We start from the raw sequence: 19,049 nt of genomic DNA, 5'->3' as shown, positions 1-19,049 counted from the left end.
TCCATCCTAATCTCAAACGACAACAGCCGAGAAACACTTTTTAATGTCAATAAAGTTACAGGTTTCCCCGGGCAACACAAAGGCTAACACCCCCAAAAGACTGGCTCTCGAGGGCAGTCCTGCTGATAGCTGCTTTTAACTATGTACTTAATGCTAACATAAGAAAAACTACAATGAAAACTCATATGCCCCAACCAGACTCCCGATTTACATCACACAGATCTCTGCACCTGAAGTTTTCCATACATGATATCTAGTTGGTATCGACCCAACGTTAAAATAAATCCCAAACCCCCAAAACTCCAAACCCACCAAAAACATCTTCAGCACAAATCTCTCCAGCATCTTGAAGGGGCTAGTGATAACGAGGGAGGGAAGGGAAAGCTGGGAGGAAAATGGGAGGAAGAAGGAAACTATTGCTGTCCCTTCCCAAACATTTATTTTGTTAGAAAAGTTTGCTCTCGCCTCGATACAGAGAGTAAAAGCAGGACCAGCTTTTCTTTTCACTCCTTCCTGGAAAAAGAGATCAAAAAGAAAAAACCACTACCCTACTTCAGTATTATAAATATCACATCCTGTCCCCGTCATGTTTGCTAGCGAACCAGAGAACTGGAGAAGGAGCTTTCATCTGGACTGCAGAGTCCTCAACAGAGAAATCATTCATCTAAGCGTTTGTTATTTTTAACTCCCATTTGAAGCCCGGTGAACTACTCCAGAGAATAACCAAATACTCATTAAGCTTTTGACGGAATCAAGCCTTTAATTTTAAAAATATTTATATCGATCTCTGAAATACACTCATTTTGAGCTCTGGCTGCAAGGGGCAAATCATTTGAAAAACCATACATATATATTTAAAGAAAAATGAAATGAAACTCGGTATTACAAACCTCCCAAGCTATTACAGCCAATAGCCCTTTCCAGTTTCACAAGGACTGGAGAGTGGAGGCCCAAGAGAAATCCCTACTGTCTAATTTTGAGGGTGGGTGTGAATGAGTTCATGGGAGGAGACATGACCTTATTTCAACTCACAGACTACAACAACAATTGGAGAGAAATTCTTAAAAATACGGGTCACAAATATAAGGGACAAAAAAATAAGGGGTAGTTCTGGGTGCCACCCCAACGTCATCTGCTGTGACCGTTTCGCGGTCTTGCTTCTTGTTTTTAATGTATTTTTACCATTGCCATTTCACTATTACAATAATTCTATTATCGTCAAAAATTGCAAGTCATCCAAATCCAGATATCCTAATCAGAAACTTCATGATTAACTTCATATCTTAAAGACAGGGTTAAAGGCAGTCACTCCTAAACAGTAGGGTAACCAAAGAGACTGGTTAGCGCTGTGACTGGTTTCAAAAAACAGCCAGACATGAGCTGCTTGTGGGCACCCCCCTGCAACGCGACCACATACAACAATTACAAAACTTGCGTCCATACAAAACAGGTACATCTGAAAAAGCTTCAAGCTGGGATTTGAACATCTCTCAGCACAGCAGATGATGACACCCTGTCTCACAAGAGAAAGAAAATAAGAAGAAGGAAAATGAAAACTCCTTCCTGACCCAGTTCAGAACTACAAATTTTTGTGGGACTTTACTATAACAAGAGTTGCAGGATGAAAAGAGGGCCAAGGGATCCCCACATCCAGACCTGCTCCCTACCTTACCCTGGGCCTGTTACGGGAGATTTCAGACCACAGACAGTTCACCCAGATACCCCTAATTCCTGGGGGTGCCCAACACGCAGTAGGCAGCTACCCGAGCTGCCCCAGCCCATCCGGGCTTCAACGATATCTCTCTCGGAAGAAGCATCTTCCCACGACCTGCGGTCACGAGGCAGACACTAAAAGCAACAGACTCACGGGGAGAGCTGGTACCGCTTCCACAGATTTGCATGGTGATATCTGGCGTTTTTTGGAAAGCCATCTCTCCTGCAACCCTTCTGCCAAAAGACGCAGATGCAAGGACTCTGAATGTGTATGCATACATCCCTTCTTCCTCCAGAAATCACTGCCGATTCTCAGAAACCAGAAGGCACAAGAGACCTTTGACTTTGTGTTATCTGTTTAAATAACAAATACAAAGCTAAAATATATTAAAAATGTATGAACGTGTGTGAATCTTTGAAGAGTCTTTATTTTTGCTTTCCGGTATGTAGGCTGCATCTTCTTAAACCTTTTTTCTTGATCTTGAAAGTCAGAAACTTTGTCAAAAAGATATAGCACAAGATTAGACTGAGCATCTCCACCTAACCCCAATAGCCCTGGAACTTTAAAAGCCTGTAAGGCACGTTGCAAGGCTTTGAAGTTGGCAGTATTGGAAATGGTTCCTCTACAACAAAAATGAAGGGGAGACCTGCGATCCTTAATCAGACCATCCGATTTGGAAATGTGGCTAGTGTGTCCAAGGGTCATGAAAAACCCAGAAAAAATCTTAAAAAACACTAGGCCACTGCTTATAGTATCTTTTGTTTCCTCCTCATTTTCCCCAAGCCAGGAACGTGACATGCCTGCCTATGCCACATGTCCAAAATGATTAGTGAATTTTGCTGAAGGCACTTGCATATGCAGAAAGAAAAGAAAAAAAAGCTTGAGTCCCTCAAAGCAGGTGCAGTGGATCCAGCTCTTCCACTTCATTCATTGCAAAAAGCTGGACGTTTCCAAAAATGGAGACATAATCATAAGAGACCAGAGTCTCTGACCTCTGTGCTACCTCGAACCAGCAGTCTAAGGTGATCCTTTGGGTTGTGAAAGAAACTGTTGGAATTGTGGGCACATTTGCTTCCACCAGCCTCTGCTCTGGGGCCCATAAACCCCTTTAATTGCCCCAAATCACCTTGAGGCACCTTAAGGCATACAAGTCTTTGCTCTATAAGCACCACCAGATAGAGAAGAAAAAACTTAAACAGAAAACCATCCGCAAAAATGCATGCACTTGAATATTCTTAGCAAAGGTACCATCTGCATGACTAATGATGTACTTCTGCCTAAGCCTCGGCTAATGGGGCTATTGCTCAAACATAACTGTGAAAATACTAATTTTGACTGTCTGTGTTAGGAAATAAAGCTCAAGGCAGCAAGCTACCTGTTAGAGTAAGATTGAGCATATCTGCGAGTGTTTGCAGGATCACACTCTGTTTTTATAAAGCCATTTTTCAATGAGAATAGCTTATTTAACAATATTTATTTTGTTTCAAACTAATCATCTGTTTCAAAAAATGTGATCAAATATAACACTAGAAACATAACATAAATAACCCGAGAGAGGATGTTGCTTTAGAACAGGCTTGGGGAGGCGGATGGGAGAAAACACACACAAAAATCTCTCTTTTAAAGAGAGTATTTAAACGTCACAGACATTAAATGCGGACGTTAACAATTCTGATACCGATTTTAAATTATTTTCCTGTGCAACAGCTAACTTTACAATATCACACATTTTAGATCATCTGACTTCTATCTGTCTGTCTGCGTATTCAGCATCACAGCCCCAAGCTGAACAAACACAGAGAGAGAAGAAAGAGATTCTTGTTTCCTGGTAAAGCTTATTGCGCTGAAGAACTGAAAGCCAGGCAAAAGGCCCATTCAAAAATGTGTCACAAAACACTTCACTACAGACCCAGGAGCTTTGTTGTGAGAGGAAAAAAAAAAAGAAATTTGAACAACAATATTGCCTAATGGGATTATATATACACAACATAATTTCCCATTTACAACACTGTATCGGCAAGCTAAACACAGCCAAAGTTCTTCTACCTGTGCTTGTACCAGCTGCACCATCTTATGACAGATACTACACCAACAGAAAGGGTGTCGACCATAAAGCTGTTACTGCAAATGCTTAATCTTCCAAGGAAGGCAATTAAACAAACAATATTCCTTCCAAAACGATGGTTTTATTACCTGTAAATATACATCGCTTTCTTCTGTCTCCGAGTAGGAACCCAGGAAGCACACACTTTTCTAGCACACATATTTGGTGACCTGAAGCTTTCAAATTATATCTAAAGTAGCATCTGGATAGCTAAGCAACACACAGAGAATAGCGTTCTAACAGCGGTGCTAGCGCATACTCCAATGAACTACGCTTAGCAACCCCCTGAACTTGTCTGCATATAAAAATTACTCCTGGTTTATATAACTAGCCAGAAAAGGGGTAGGTTGTGGAGAAAGAGGCTCTGAAACTGAGTAGGTGTTTCCCCTTCCAAATTCCTTCCCTCGGTTTTTCTAGCAAGTGTTTTCTCTCCGAAGCAATTTTGCACCTAGCCACAACAAGCATACCACGCTTTGCAGGATTTTAAGGGAAAAATTATTAAAAACCAAACTTGGGAGTAAAAACGCTGCAGTTCTAGACAGGGAAAAAAAAAAAGAAGTGTTTTAGCAACTGGAAAACTTATCAGCTGCCCCTAGTATAGAATAAATACAGCTACTAATAGAGAATAAACCACCCTCGCTTGTGCAAATGCGGCGAAACATGGTGTGAATATACAGCACTTTCTGAAGCAAAACATATTGAAAGCCTTCACAGTAACAGCTCCAGTCATTCCACCATGCTCCAAAAGACACCGTAGAGCCTGTCAGCCTGCAATAACGGACAACGTCAAGAAGAAAAAGAGGATGGTAAAGCAATCCATGTGCCTGCAGCTAAGCTTGATTTTTGGGAGCAAGAATTTATAAGGAGGATGAAGAGAGATCGGGAGGGAGAGGGAAGAGGAGCAGGAATTTGTGGCTGATCCCCAGGTTCTGCCCTACCTGCTCTCCACGTGCCAGACATGCTCACAGGGCGACTGCAAGCCGGCTACTTGATCCCGACACGGTGAAGCGACCTGCACAAAGTCAGCGAGCGAAAAGGGAGATGCAAGCGCTAACAGAGCGCCATCTCAGCTACCTCGGACAGAGCTGCAATGAGAAATTGGAGGATTTCCTCTCTTGGGTGAGATCTGTTAACTGCTGCTTGAAAAAAAAGGAGGAGGTTTAGATGCCTGTAACTTTCCTTTAGAAACAGCAGCACCTCGCAAAGAATCAGACCTGCTAGGAAACCAGAACTACACCTCCTCCACTGTGAGTCCAGCCGTCCATCTACCCCTATATAACATTTTCTTTCCTCACTGCAAGTCTTTGCAAAGGAGGAAGTTTAAAGAAAGTGCTGCTATATTAGGGCTGAGGCCCCATATGGAAGTAAAAAAGACAATGCAAGTATTTGCATATTTTTACTATTTTGCTTCTGCCTTCCTTCACCTCCTCAGACCCGAACAATAATGAACCTGTCTGACTTGGAGAGGAGAGGGGAATGCCTTTGTGGCTGGATCAGTGCTAGCAGATACATATATATAGGTACTTGCCCAATTCTGCCTGCATCTGGCTGGGGGAAAGGGGAGAAACACAAACTTGCAGCAGGCAGAAGGATAACAGCACAACTGCCAACCTATATGCAAAAACCAGGTATGTTGCCCCCCTTGCAAATCTTATATGTGACTAAACATGAAGACTAGTGCTGTATTTGCTTACATAAAGGTTGGAACAAAATTTTGCCTGATCGCTTCCACTGAAAGTGAAGTTAGCTAAACTTTGTATAAAAGTTAAAAACAAACAAATAAAAAAAAACCCTTCCTCTCCAACCCTCAACATCTGAAACCACTATTTCCTCACACACTACTTGTTCTCGTCTAAAAAGGGTAGGGAACAAGAGTAGAGCTGTGTTCGCTATGTCAATAGACCTCCGCATTGACCAAACTTACATACTGTCATCAACATGTGATGCAGAATTCTGCAATTTTGCTTTTTTCTGTTTTACCTTTTCCAATAAACAACAGGAATGACCTCTGTTAATGTGAATAAGTATAACAAAAAGTAAAATGACATAAAATAAACTAACTCATCTGGGTTATCACCCCCTATGCTGGTGTGTGAACTTGGACCAGAAGCAAACTTTTGAAGCAAGTCTTCCCAAGACACTGGCTTATACCAGTCACCTTTTTTTTTTTTTTTTTTTGCATTGCAGAGCAGTCTCAGTGTGCAAACATGGGATTTCTTTCAGATGGCACTAAAGCAAATAACACACGGCAAGAGCACAACTCTGGCGCCCCTGGCTGTTCAGCCCATGGGTCCACGCTAGAGCAGGTACACTGTGCGCAGTGTGGACGTCTGGGATGTGGCACCAAGCTTTTTGCTCTGCAGATCTCCTCCTGTTGGGCCACGCTGCATATTAAGGCAGACGTGGCCCTTCTCGATTCAGAAGGCCCGAGCCTTTTGCAAAGGCTCCAGGTTTAAATAATTCATAGCTCTGATGGTTCTTGTTTAGCTTAGTTTCAGCGCATTGTATATTTAAACAGCTGTGCAAAGCAAGAAAGAGCGCGGCCCAGCAGGACTGACGCTGTCACCTCACAGCATGACACAAGCCCATCACATGAAGGGCTGACCTAGTCGTTCAGATACGTTTTCATTTCAGTGTCGCTCTCATTTGGAACGTGTGGAAATAACAACTTGAAAAGAAGACAACGGAGAATTATGGTTGCATTTGTTTAGAGAAGCAAAATCTACACCTCTGTTTCCTGCTTCTTCACTTCCTGCTCCTCCATAGTCTAACATGTAAAGGACTAGTAGTTTGGTGGCCTCAAAAGTCACATGGCAAGTTTGATAAACAGCATTTTTGTCCATTTCTATTGATGTGACAGCACAAACAAGCTCTCGTACCCACTGATTTCACCAGAAGTGCTGTTAATTTCAGCAAAAACAGGATCACAATTATAGTACTCAGCAACACCAACCACTCCCCCACAAAATGATAGGGAGGACAAGGAGCAGGTCTGGGGAATGCTGTAAACCAAATTAGAATAAGCAAAAGCAAATAAGTAAACCTATGAAAAACCTTAAAGGAAAAGCATGTGCTGTTTTTTTCCAGGTGAGATTTCCAAAGGAGCTCAAGAGTGTTCCTCACATTCATGGTTCCTTCAAAAATCCCTGCTTAAACTGCTCTACTGCTCTGCTATCTTTGGCCTGAATAACATGCGACAGACATCTAATTCAGAAAAAAGACACTGCAGAAGTGAAGTCAAGTCTTCATTACCATAACCTCACATCTCAGAAAAGTGGATGTGAGGGTCAAGAGCCTCTCAAAAGCTCCACTTCTTCTAATATGTGTAAATGAAATGAGAAACAAAACAAGACCACGCCGAAACGTTCCTGGGGATTGTACAAAGCAGAGAACTGCAAGAACTGCAAGACGACCGGCTGTTGTATGAAGGACCATGCCATCCTCATGCCCTGAAAACACATTCATTTATCCACTAAGATATTCAAGACATGCAATTCCTTGAGAGGTGAGAAATATTACCTTTGCAACTTAGAAAAGACAGGCCTACTTTTGTTCTCCTTTGTATTTGAGCAATCCTATAATTCAGAGCCTGCTCGTTTTCAGGTGTCTTGACCTTTGCAAACACAGGGCGGCTGGTGAGCTCTTCCATTCCTCCTCACCTCCCTTCCCAAAGCAGTAAATTCCAATTATAATCCCCATCTTTGTGAGGCCCTGGGGCCCTGCTGCACAAGGCAGTTTGCGGGGCGGGGACTGAGTTCATAAGTGATATGGAGGAGCAACAGCATTTTGTACCACCCTGAGCACAGCATCAGCACCACACTATGGCAATTCACCACTCTTGCTGCAAAGCTACACCCTTCCAGCAGAAAAAGCCTTGTGAGCTCACAAACTCACTGGAAGAAAATATGCATGCATTTTGCATCATGCATTCAACCTTTACACAAAGCACAACACTAGCAGCAAAAACTACTGCTGCATAGCCTTCAAAGTACCTATGCAAGGGTGCAGCCAAATTTATACAAATCTGTATTTTTTACTTTCAAATACATTTGCTCAAACTCTGCGCCCTGCTACACCCAAGGAGTATCTTTGATTTGAAAAGCCTCACATCAAAAAGGAAGCTAGTGAGTAAACAAGAAACCAATATTTACAATAATCTCTTTAAAACAAACAGAAGCAAAAAATCTTTGACAATGAAATACGTTACTTAAAACAAACGTGCATAGACATTTGCTATTTGTGAGGCTGCTCAGGAGTACTGCAGGACCTGGAGTGGCTTCTAAAATACAAAAGCATTTAATCTTGAGGCAAGTCAGGCACACAGAAAAATAGGGATTTTGCAAATCTCAGAGAAAGGTCATTACGGAGGTACTTAACAGTAGCACTTTGTGCTCTTTTATAAATAATTCTGTGTTTTTAAGCAACAAACTCTTAGCTGTGGCTTATTTTGTATTAGGTTGTTGTTAAAAGATAGCATTCTATGAAACGTTAACCAATACCATTTAAAAATCAAACCCAGTTTTGCTTTAATTAAGAAAATAGCTTCATAAAATTAAAGAGGCTCCTAAGATGTATAAAGAATTGAAGACAAGTGGTTATGCCAAGTACCTTTTAGAAAACGTAATTACACCTTTGTATTTTAAAGAACATTCTTACCAGACTATTAATAGCAGACAGCGATTTCTATGCCTTTTTACATAACGCGCCGCAGCACCTGCTCTAGACTTAACCAATTAAACTGCACTTTGCACTGTGGCATCTGAAAGCTGTTTTTCTTCTCCTCGGAGTATCTGAAAAACACCTCAGCATTTTACTGTGCTTAATTAAGAAACCGTATCATTCACTTGCAGAAATTCAGAGAACTATCATGTTTGCTTATAATAAAAAAGTCTGCACAATTTGGCCTAAGCCTGGGGCATCAAAACAGAGCGCTCCTTTTCACCTAGCGCTCTGCCACCTAACTAGGACTTGACGTCCGCCGCATAAGCCCAACACGCTCCTCCTTTTGTCACCCTACGTTTGTCGGCGTGTAAACTGATTGAAAACTAAATTGGAAAACGAGGAAGTGAATCTCCGCTTATGTTGGATCTGCAGGGACTAACTCAAGCGCAGAAGCAAGAGGAAAATAAAACCTTCTATCTGTAGATGCGTACGACCAACGAGACACAGGGAATAAAGCCAGTGAGTTAAAAGAGATGATGTTCTCAAGACATGTTTCAGACCAGAACTAACATAAAGCAGAAGCTAGATGCCATGCTATACGCTTTAGGCAGCCTGTGTAAAGTGGGGCAGGAAGTGCGGCTTCCTAGCCCATGTGAGCATGAGTGAAGAATAAGGATACATTTTTGAGCTGTAGCTATATGTGTATGCATGCAGAAAGCATTAGACCTGCTGTCTCCATACCTATGTTCATATGTAGTCCAAGCAGGCCTAAAGACAAAGGGACTTCTGTGAGATTCATCTCTCTGCTCCCCCTTCGCCATCCCCAACTGTGCTGGGGGTTATCAGGTGAAACCAGACAACCCTGCAGGTGACAGTCGCAGAACGGTCCTTCCCGAGTGCTGAACATCTCAGGGTCCTTGGGGTGGTGAGGGTCTGCTCTCCCCTCCTCCAGCGCCATGGACCCGTGAAACTAAAATTCCAATTTGCCTCTGAAGTAGGCTCGCAAAGCTATGCAGCTGGCATCCTTCAAAGAGCACACCGCCACACTTGGGTTGTAATCTGTCTCTTTGCTAACAGCCAGAGTGGGAACAGGCTGCTCTGGCGTTACGGGTTGTCTCCACAGACAAGTGATGATAATAACATCTTACTCCTTCATCACGTTGAAATTAAAACGCACGTCACAATAGCAGCACATATCCCTCCTGCTGGACAGGGGGACTGCTCAGCCTGGGGAGACAGGGGTCTCTCACTTCCCTCCCTTCTTTTCTGGTTGCTTAATCTCCACCTGATTCGGTTTTGTTGGAGGGCTGGGACCTATCCTCAGACTTGCACCCGTGGCAGACCCTTCAGAGGTAGATGGTGCTGGGAATGCTGCAACCTCTGGCACCTTTCCCCACCCAGCTTGCTTTCCCCCCCACTTTCCTTACTGGGATCTGCTGACCCTGTACCTACCATGGCTCTTTCTCTAATCGGAAAAGAGAAAGGAACGATGTGAAACGGAGGAAAGAAGACAAAGAGGCCTATTGCCAGCCTCAACTCGCTGCAGAAGGAAAAGGCAAGGAAGGGCCTAGCCCTGCAGTGCTGCTGAGAGGAGGGAGCAGCAAGGTAGCACGCGCAAAGCTGGGCCACCCAGCACAGCCTCGAGCAGGCTGCAAACAAGGCACAAGCTCAATGCGGGGCAGAGCAACAGCGCCTACCCGTTGGTATTACTTGATGCGGTGCTGGCACCAGCATGCTGCTGTGGTATCACGTCACCGTCCCTCGTGGCGACGCACAAAAGGATTCGTAGACATGTCCTGTACGGACATGATCAGGCCACGTGCAGCAGGAGCAGGTGGATGGCTGAAAACGCTAGTGCCAAAAAATACGCTGCAAATCGGGTGGCACAGTTAACTAACTTCCTAGTGCTCAGCACCCTGAGCGACACAGAAAAGCAAGCTGAAAAAAAAGTTTTACCCCTATGTATTCTGCAAATCTCAGTTCTGGTTGAATGATGTGTTGCAGAAAGAAGTCAGTATAAAGTCTTCTTACAGATTTTTCCTGCTAGAAAGTGTGGGGATTTTGTTTCTTTCTAGGAAAATGCATGTTTCCTTGAATGTCTTTATAATTTGATGTGCCTCTGTCTGATTTTCCTGAGAGCATGTAGATTTGAAAACTTACTTGTATTTACCAAGAACTGCAGTTCTACAGTTCTGTATGAACACCAAAAGAGCAATCAACTTTTGTTTGAACATTTATTATCGATAAAGCTATCTAGCTTTCTATTTTTTTATCCTATCAATATTATACAATAAAATCCCTGGTATCACAAAAGTTTACTTACAAGCATAACTTTATACATTTGACTCTGATTCAACTGAGTAATTTTATGCATATATAAATGCATACTTTGGGCTTTACAGGATCCTGAGTCAAAAAGGATGCATCTTCTTTTGTCATCCAAGACAAGCAGAGGAAAATACATCCATATTGTGGTGGATGAATCATTTTTTTCCCCCCCACAAACCTCGATTTCACAAAATTTCTAGCCTAATCAGTAAAAGCTTAGAAGATTGCGAAGAACATGTGCTTGTCTTTTATGTTCATATATATGGTGAAAGGTGTTTTTTTTTTTTTTTTTAAAAAAGAAACTTCTTACCGAAAGGTAACTAACCTTTGTTTAACTTTTCATTCACTTCTAAATTTTCCATAATAGAAAACCTTCCTCAGGCAAAAACTCTGAAATGTAACTGCTCAAAGCAATGTGGATTCTGAGGCACATCATTAGAACAGAAAATACATTTAACATTCATGACGCGAAAGCAGTTGCTACAAATATAACACAGTAGCCACTGTAAACGAACCTCACAGTTCCTTAAATACGTACTCTTCTAAATTTGCATATTGCAGCCTGAAAAGCAAACCCTAAGACATGTGCCACAGCAATTCCTAAAACCTTTCCTTCCACTGGCACATCATGTTTTCTCTAAATAGCAGCGAAATTTTCTTCTCTTAACTGATTTGCCGAGTTCTTTACCCTACTATTGCAACAAATAAAACTTCTGCTAAGCCCTTCTTATGAAATCGAGTATTATTCTTCAAATTTCTCACAGTGTTATTTGTAAACTGTGGGCAGGCAGATACACACTCTCCATATGCCAAATATATGTAATTTGCATTTTTCTAGGAACAACACTTCTTACGATAAGCCGGTCCAGGTTTCTTTTTGTTTGTTTTTTTTTTTTTTAAAGTTGGATTGTTAAAACAGCCAGCTCTTTGTGTCCAACTGCACCTGTTGCATTGCTAAGCCTGATATCTTGTGGCAATCCCACAGTAATCAATGGCAATTCTATGTATACAACTGTGTTTGCGAGAACGGACCAATTCTGTCCTTGGAGGTATTAGCGTACGTCCAGGGGTGAGTTTGATGGATATTTGAACTGCTGAAATAGAATCTGATTTCTCATGGGATCAGTTGGTGTGTGCAAAAGCTCAGCCTCTATATTTTCAGGTCAAATTCTGAAGACAAGCATTTATGTATATGCAGCTTAAAATTCGCCTGTGAGTGAAAAGAAAGATTTACTAACGGAAATGGAAGTACCAGGCAGCAGCTGCACAAGAAAACCTGCCGAAATGTCTTATTTCTCCGTTCTCACGATATATAATGACTACGCCTTACGCCACCCAAGCACCTGCACAGCATATATATCCCTCGAGTTTCCATAGTTGGGGTTGGAGCTGAACTGCTTTTAATTGGCAGACAGTGAAGGCATCCAACACAAATATAACCCTTCACATGTTACCAGGTCAGGTTTTCTGACATATGTTAACGAATACCCGCAGAGGCAGAGCCTTCTTCTCTGTCTGCCTTCAGGGCAGTCTGATTTAGAAACCTGCCAAGTGCTAAGACTTCCACACAGCTGGCTCCATCTTAGTATCTGTCGCTGATATAGATGTCTAATTAATTCTGTAATAGTTGTGTACACTACGTTATCCCAGATCATCTTCAAAATTGACAGCAAGCAACCGTTTTAAGGCTTTTTCCTCGTTAAATGATTTTATCTTTTTTATCTGACAAGGATACTTGGTAAGTAGTATAACAAAGTCCTGCAATTTGCCAGAGCAAACTTCTGTAGGGTTTCTTTTTTTAAACTTTGTTTATTAAGGAAATAAGGCTGATGGGACTGTGCTGTCCATCTGTCCGTGCAACATCTCATCGCTGTACTCCAGTAACTTCTGAACTGCTGGTCAACTGAAAGATGAAAGATGACCGTGTTTCTATCAGTGTAATGGGAACAACAGAGAGGCTCAAATTCATGCTGTGAACAAGAAAAAAAGAAGGTAGAAATAGATGGTGATGGATGTCCATCCCTGAGGATGTACAGGTGCCGTATTCACAGCTCAAAAAGTAGACACAGCCTCAGGCCATTTCTTGACTGCCATCTCTGGCTGCTGTGAGAGATGTGGAGCTACCCACATAGTAGGGGAATGGGGCTCAGGCTGGCAACCACTAGGATCCACATTTTGCTGCTGCTGAAGTATAGGTGATTGGGGGTAAGGTGTCTCACTCGAGGAACCTATCTGAACAACGCCAGAAGAATGGCTTGTTTTGTTTTCCTCTTTCCTACAACCTGTCAGCCAAAGGTTCCCAAAGCCCTCTGCAGATGTAATTTAACCAAGTGACCAAGCTGAAAGGTATACACTGGCTTCACACGGGAGGGAGGGAAAGACCCACTGTCAGTCAGCAACTGCTCGAAGCAAACACAAGGATCCAGCCTCTCAGGGTGGGTTGCAGCATATGCTAAAAAGAGTAGGGCCCAGAGTCCTTCCCAGGGTTTCTGAATGCGAGCTGTGTGGGCAGGGACAGCAAGTTGTCTCTTGAGGGCCACGAGCCGTGAGGTAGCCCTCTGGGAACAGTACGCTCTGGGCCCTACGAAGGCCCTGCATCATAGAAACCTGGCTGTGTCCTGCCCAAAGAGAGGCCTCAGGACACCGGTGCATCCACCTACACAACCCTGGTTCTCCTAGTCTTAATCCTGTTCTTGAACATCCCTTCCGCAGGGCAGCACAGGAAGGCCGTTTAGCTTTCCAAAAACGGTAACAGAAGTCACCAGAGCATCCTCTTTCGAGGCAGCAAAGATCAGTGGTAGACAGGGTTACACACCTATGAAAAGGCGTGTGCACTTTCCATTCACCATTCAGACCATTAAATTGCTGCTTTCACGCTGTTCTTGTGCGCATAATTCTAAAACTCCAGCTGCCTGAAGAGCTTTAGGTCCAGTGAATAACAAACTCAGTCACACACAAAAGGTCTAATGCGTTTCCAGCAGCTCACAAGCAACCTCCTGATGCTGGAATGACCCTAAAGGCTGGACAGTGCCCTCAGTTTTTGTTTTGCTCCTCTTTCAGGACTCTGCCTGTAACACACTTGTTTCTGACAGACTCTTCTTTTGTCTCTGAAGCATTAAAACTTGGAGGAATCTTTTGTGGTGTGCAGTGACTGTGGGCTTAGCCTGCGCTCTCTGCCCATCCGAGGCTGCTGAGGACTGGGGTCTGGCCTTTCAGCCCTCTCATACTAAACTAAACTGCTGGATTCAGCTCTTCAACAAAATCCTGGAAGCTTCCTGCAGCATTAACCACAGCTCATACTTTGTAAGCTGAGCCCTCAAAAGCTGTGCAAATCTAAAATTCCAGTATCCCTCTTCACTGTATCTCTAGAAGATGAATACTTTGTCTAGAACATACCTCTGTCTGTGCACAACTAATGGTGTTAGCCATTTAAAACATCCAGATGCTTTCATGTTTTCAACTACAGTTTGACGATACACACACACACACACAGAAACACTGTGAGTGGAGACCTGATTGAGGAACCTGTTTCCCCTCTGCATCAAAACTGAATGGGATGGAAGGCAAATAGCACAAAGAATTTCTAAAGGATATAAATAAATTGAATCTTTATTGTTAGTAATCATACATTAATTTTAAAATTACTTAGGAAATGAGATTTGCTCTGTAGATCAATAAATTCTTCATATAAATCCACTTGAACCATAGTAACTTAAAAGGTCTTTTCAATGGGAACATTCCCCCGGAGCAACTACTCAGCATACAGTCCTTTCTACCACCTTCCCAAAACCAGCTGCCCTTAAGTCGGACACAGTAACCTAGACAAACGCAACTGGACGTGACATCTAAGCTCCAAATTCAGTCAACGCTACCAGCGGTCAGTTTATTTCTTTAATAACAACAAAAAAAGCAAGTGCTTGTTTTAGACAGTCTGGGCCGTTGAGAAAGACCTCACATAGAAGAGGAAGCTTCCTGCACAGAAGCAGCAATATTTTTTAATCAGAAAACTATGGCAAAAAACCCCCAGCAACCTAGACATAAATAAAAACAAGTACATGGGATCATTACCCAAGTCCAGACTCTGTAATGATTTCTAATCTGTTTTGCTATAACCTTATGCCATGGGAGTCCTTGCTGATTTACATGGAGCTATCAAAACGAGCTACAATTTGGCATGAAGGAAAGCGTGGCAGAATCCGGCCACAGCTTCCAAGTAGTCTAGTCCTTAGCCACCCACTCGCCATTCAACCGAAGTGAATGTCTTCAGCGCTACACTCGATGCCTTTGGCATTGACAAGCCAACTTTTGAATAAGCTTTTTTTCCCCCCCCCCCCATATACATATAATTATATACAAGCCTCCAAACAGCTAGAAGCTCCATGTTCTTTTTTTGTGTCGTTTATTTCTCGTGAATACCCATACAGCACAAACCCAAACCACATTCATGATAACCTTGTTAAATATAAACTAGTCTGCAATTATACAAACTGCTAACACAAACAGAAAAGGCAGGAAACTCTGATTATATGTTCACAATAGGTTCTGAAAACTAAATAAAAACAACATACTGCAGCCTGTCCTGTGTGATACTGTAATAGAAAATGGTTTCATGTTACAACATAACTTACATGTCTAAGCACAGAGGACTAGTCTTTCAAACGACACATCAAACTCAATTTCAAACCCACTGCAAAGAGAGTGAAAGGGTGGGAGGAGAGACAGCAGAGGTACAATTTTTTTTAATTAAAAAAAAAATCTCCGATTTTCTTCTCTGCATCCTCCTTCAGGTGAGCTAATGTCTATCTCGGGGCAATCGCCGCGACTGCTGGTCTCTGTTCCCCACAGCGTGCTGGTAAGGGCAGGCCGCGTGCAGGGTGTTTGCCTCCTTCCTCTCCATTAAGAGAGCAGCAGAAGGTCTGCTTGAACTCTCCGTTCTTGGGCTCGAGCCAGCAATGTGCATGCCTGTGATTTATCTTTTGTGCAGGGAAGAGCGAACCTAGCAAGTGGAGTTTGTAAGATGCCTTTCCATTGAGATGAGAGGTAAATGCTAGAATAATACTGCCTCTGTGTGTGAACCGCCTTCTTGGGCCCATCCCACTCCTTCAGCTGTTGTCCGTTTGTGATATATAGAAATATATATACATTTTCCAGACTAGAAAGAAATCTACTGAGTAGGAGCCAAACTCTGTACATCTGCAGTGTCATGGTAGTCAGCAAAGCTATGAGTATAAGGGAAATCTCTCCTTCAAAAGCACAAACCAGGACACTACAACAGAGACTATCTCACTTAGCACTCCAGGTGATCTCCCTCATCATCGACTTTTGCTATCAATTCAGTCTATTGGCACACTAGCAGAGTGGAAACTGTGCAATGCTGGAGTCCTGGGCTGTTAAGCAAGAACAGTAATCATCTTTCTCTATTAAGTGTCACATAGTTCTCTTGCTTTAAGAAAGAAAAAAAAAGTGAAGATTGTGGAAGGAAGAGCTGAGAGAGATGCAAATAAGGGCAAGGGAAAAGAGGAAAGGTCCAGTTAAGAAGTGATACAGGTGAGATTTCAGCATCCCATCCACAACAAATCTAAGATGATGATATAGGATCAAAGACTGCAGGCAAGGAAAAACTCAGAGGATCCTTGGGAATCCAGAATGACGACACGGGACTCCTAAACTGATTCATAAACTCACTCAGCAAGGAGAAGGCTGAGGAGAATGCAGCCTCTTGAACACCAAGCGGGTACCAGTGAGTGCATTACCACCAGCAATTATAAAGCTGAGGAGCAAAACTGCAGCCCCAGATCATGGGCTGTGGGTCACTCCTGGCTCACACAGCCACGGGCAATGGTTTGCTGACCCAGGTTGCCGAGTAAAGTGTACAAGCGCATCCGTTTCACGTTTCTGTGTTGGTGATCCACAGCACAATCAGAGGGTTGTCACTGCACTAAAAGTTTTGGGAGCCACAAGACCAAGAGAAGATTAGTGGTAAACCACCAGTAGGCGTTTTAACAGGCAAGGTGTGGCTCCCTTGCACAGCACCTGAAAAGGGGCGCAAAAAAGCCACAGATACAATCCAGATGTACAGAAATGGTAGGGCACACAGCTAAGACAACTTTCTCTTGGAATATCTCCAGTTCCTCCAAGCTAGTTAGTTCTGAGAGGGATTTTTCTGCAGCAATCTATGCTCAATTACCCTTATAAACCCTTGCAATAACATGTGACGAAGTCTACCTATTTCTCTAAGGGAGAAACAAGAAGGAAGTGTGGCAAATGGGGAATGTGGGAGTGGCAAATGATGTGGGCTTGGAAAGCACAGACATTTCCTCCGGTTTCTTCCCTGCTTCTCTCCTCTCCACCTGCCCCCCAGCCTTTGATATGCTGTTGGAAAAGCAAAGGAAGATTACTTTGTTTCCAAGGAGCTATTAATCCATCTGCATTCGCACGTTTTGACATGACTGCACGTTCTTAGCCGAAAGTCTTAGCTGTTTAAGCAGGTGAGGTTATTCTTTGGGGATGAGCTTATTAAAAGGCAAAAGAATACCCAGCGGCAAGGAACAACCCACAGGAGCAAGAAGCGCTTGCAGAGAGAGCGCTTTACTTAGGGAGCCAGCAAAACACTGCTCGCACCATGCGTCTGCTGCACCTTGCGTCTTGGGGTCCGATTCATAATCCACGGGCATCAATGGAAAGACTTCCATGTGCTTTATAGGCAGCGGATCTGGCTCTCTCCATAGTTTTGTTGTTTTTTGTTTGTTTGCTTTCAGCACGCTGCCTAGCAAACAGGCAGAACGCTGGACCAAATCCCCCATCAGCAGAGAGAAAACGGTGACACGCACTCCGGACAAGTACTACTACTAAATAAAAATAAATAAATAAAGGTTGCAATAAGGAAAAAGGAGGCTACGAGGCAGGCACAGCCGCATGTGCGCGTTGCCAGCGGGAGTGAAACTTTCAGCTCCCCTTGCGCTGCGCCGCGACTCGCCACGGGCAAGGGCGCTGCGAGACCGCTGGGTAACATCCACGCAGGCACCTTTTTTTAAACCGCCCCCCTCCCCCCGCCACCAGCGCACTGGCGCACGCCCGCCGCGGCCCCCCGGCTCCCACGGACCCCGGCGAGCGGCGGCGCCCGCGCAGGGCCGGGCCGGGCTCCCCCCGCGGCGCTGCCGCCCCTCGCCCCCCGGCGGCGCAGCGCGGCTTACCGGGATCGCTGCAGCTCGAAGGCGGCGGCGGCGGCGCCAGGCAGCCCGGGCTCGCCGCCGCCGGGGCCCTGGGGGCTGGCGCGGCCGAAGGGCGCCGGCAACACCCCCGCCGTGAAGGAGTTGAGGCGGCCGCGGCTCCCCGCCGCCGCCGCCGCCGCTGCTGCGCCCAGGAAGGCGGCGGCCGGCACCTGCACCGAGGCGAAGGCGTCCTCCTCCTCCTCCTCGTCCTCCTCGTCCGCCGCCGCCCGCGGGGGCTCGGCGGGCGCCGCCGGGGGGCTGCCCAGCCGCGGCGGCGGCGGGGCCTGGCGGGGCCTGGCGGCGGGGCCGTCGGAGCCCGGCGGCGGCGGCCGCCCGTCGAGGGAGATGCTGGTGAGGAAGGAGAGCGCGGCCTGCCTGCGGCGGGGGTCGCCCCGCAGCGGCGGCGGCTTCCGAGGGCCGGGCTCGGCCGGCGGCGGCAGGGGGCCGGCAGCGGCGGGGCTACCGGGGCTGGCGGCGGCTGCCGCCATTGCGGGCCGGCTCCCCCTGCTCGGGCTGCCGGGCTCGCCCTGCCCCTCACCGGAGCACGCTGGCGGCGTGCATGGGCACCGTCCTGCTGCCGCCCGGCCGTACCGCGCTGCGCTGCCCCGCGCCGCCCGGATTTATAGGTGCCCCCCGCGCCGCGCTGCGCCCTGTGCAATAACACAGCAATCACGTGTGGAAAACAGCGAGCGCGGAGGAAAACAAAAGCCCGGCCAGCAGCCCGCAGGAGGAGGAGGAGGAGGAGGGTGGGTCTCAGCCAGCTCCCTCCTTTCAACCTCTTTTTTTTTTTCCTTCTCCCTTCCCCCTCACCCCCTTCCCTCCTCCTCCTCCTCCTCCTCCTTTTTTTCCCTTCCTGTATGCGTGGGGGCGGGCGGGAGCGGGGGAAGGTGGAGTCTGTGGCCGGAGTGCGCGGCACATGGCCCCGGGCGGCTGCCGCGGGTGGGGCGCCATCGCCTCTGCCCGGCGTCGGGGCGGCCCCGGCCCCGGCTCGGCCCCCTGCAACCCCCGGCCGGGGGGCAGGCAGCCCTCG

At 45.4% G+C, this 19,049-nt stretch overlaps 1 protein-coding gene across 1 annotated transcript in view; it reads right to left on the bottom strand.

The window, feature by feature from the left end:
* CABLES1 (Cdk5 and Abl enzyme substrate 1) overlaps positions 1-18,792 on the bottom strand; it is a 77,914-nt gene extending 59,122 nt beyond the window's left edge. The window contains exon 1 of the mRNA XM_068932344.1: positions 18,002-18,792. Within this exon, the coding sequence (XP_068788445.1) occupies positions 18,002-18,507 (506 nt within the window). The 5' untranslated portion in view covers positions 18,508-18,792. The remainder of the gene's footprint in view (positions 1-18,001) is intronic.
* Between the last annotated feature and the right edge of the window lie 257 nt (positions 18,793-19,049).

The sequence above is a fragment of the Struthio camelus genome, chromosome 2, assembly GCF_040807025.1.
Source record: "Struthio camelus isolate bStrCam1 chromosome 2, bStrCam1.hap1, whole genome shotgun sequence".
Lineage (NCBI taxonomy): Eukaryota > Metazoa > Chordata > Aves > Struthioniformes > Struthionidae > Struthio > Struthio camelus.
The sequence above is the reverse complement of the archived record's forward strand: the minus strand, read 5'-3'. Positions and strand labels throughout refer to the sequence as shown.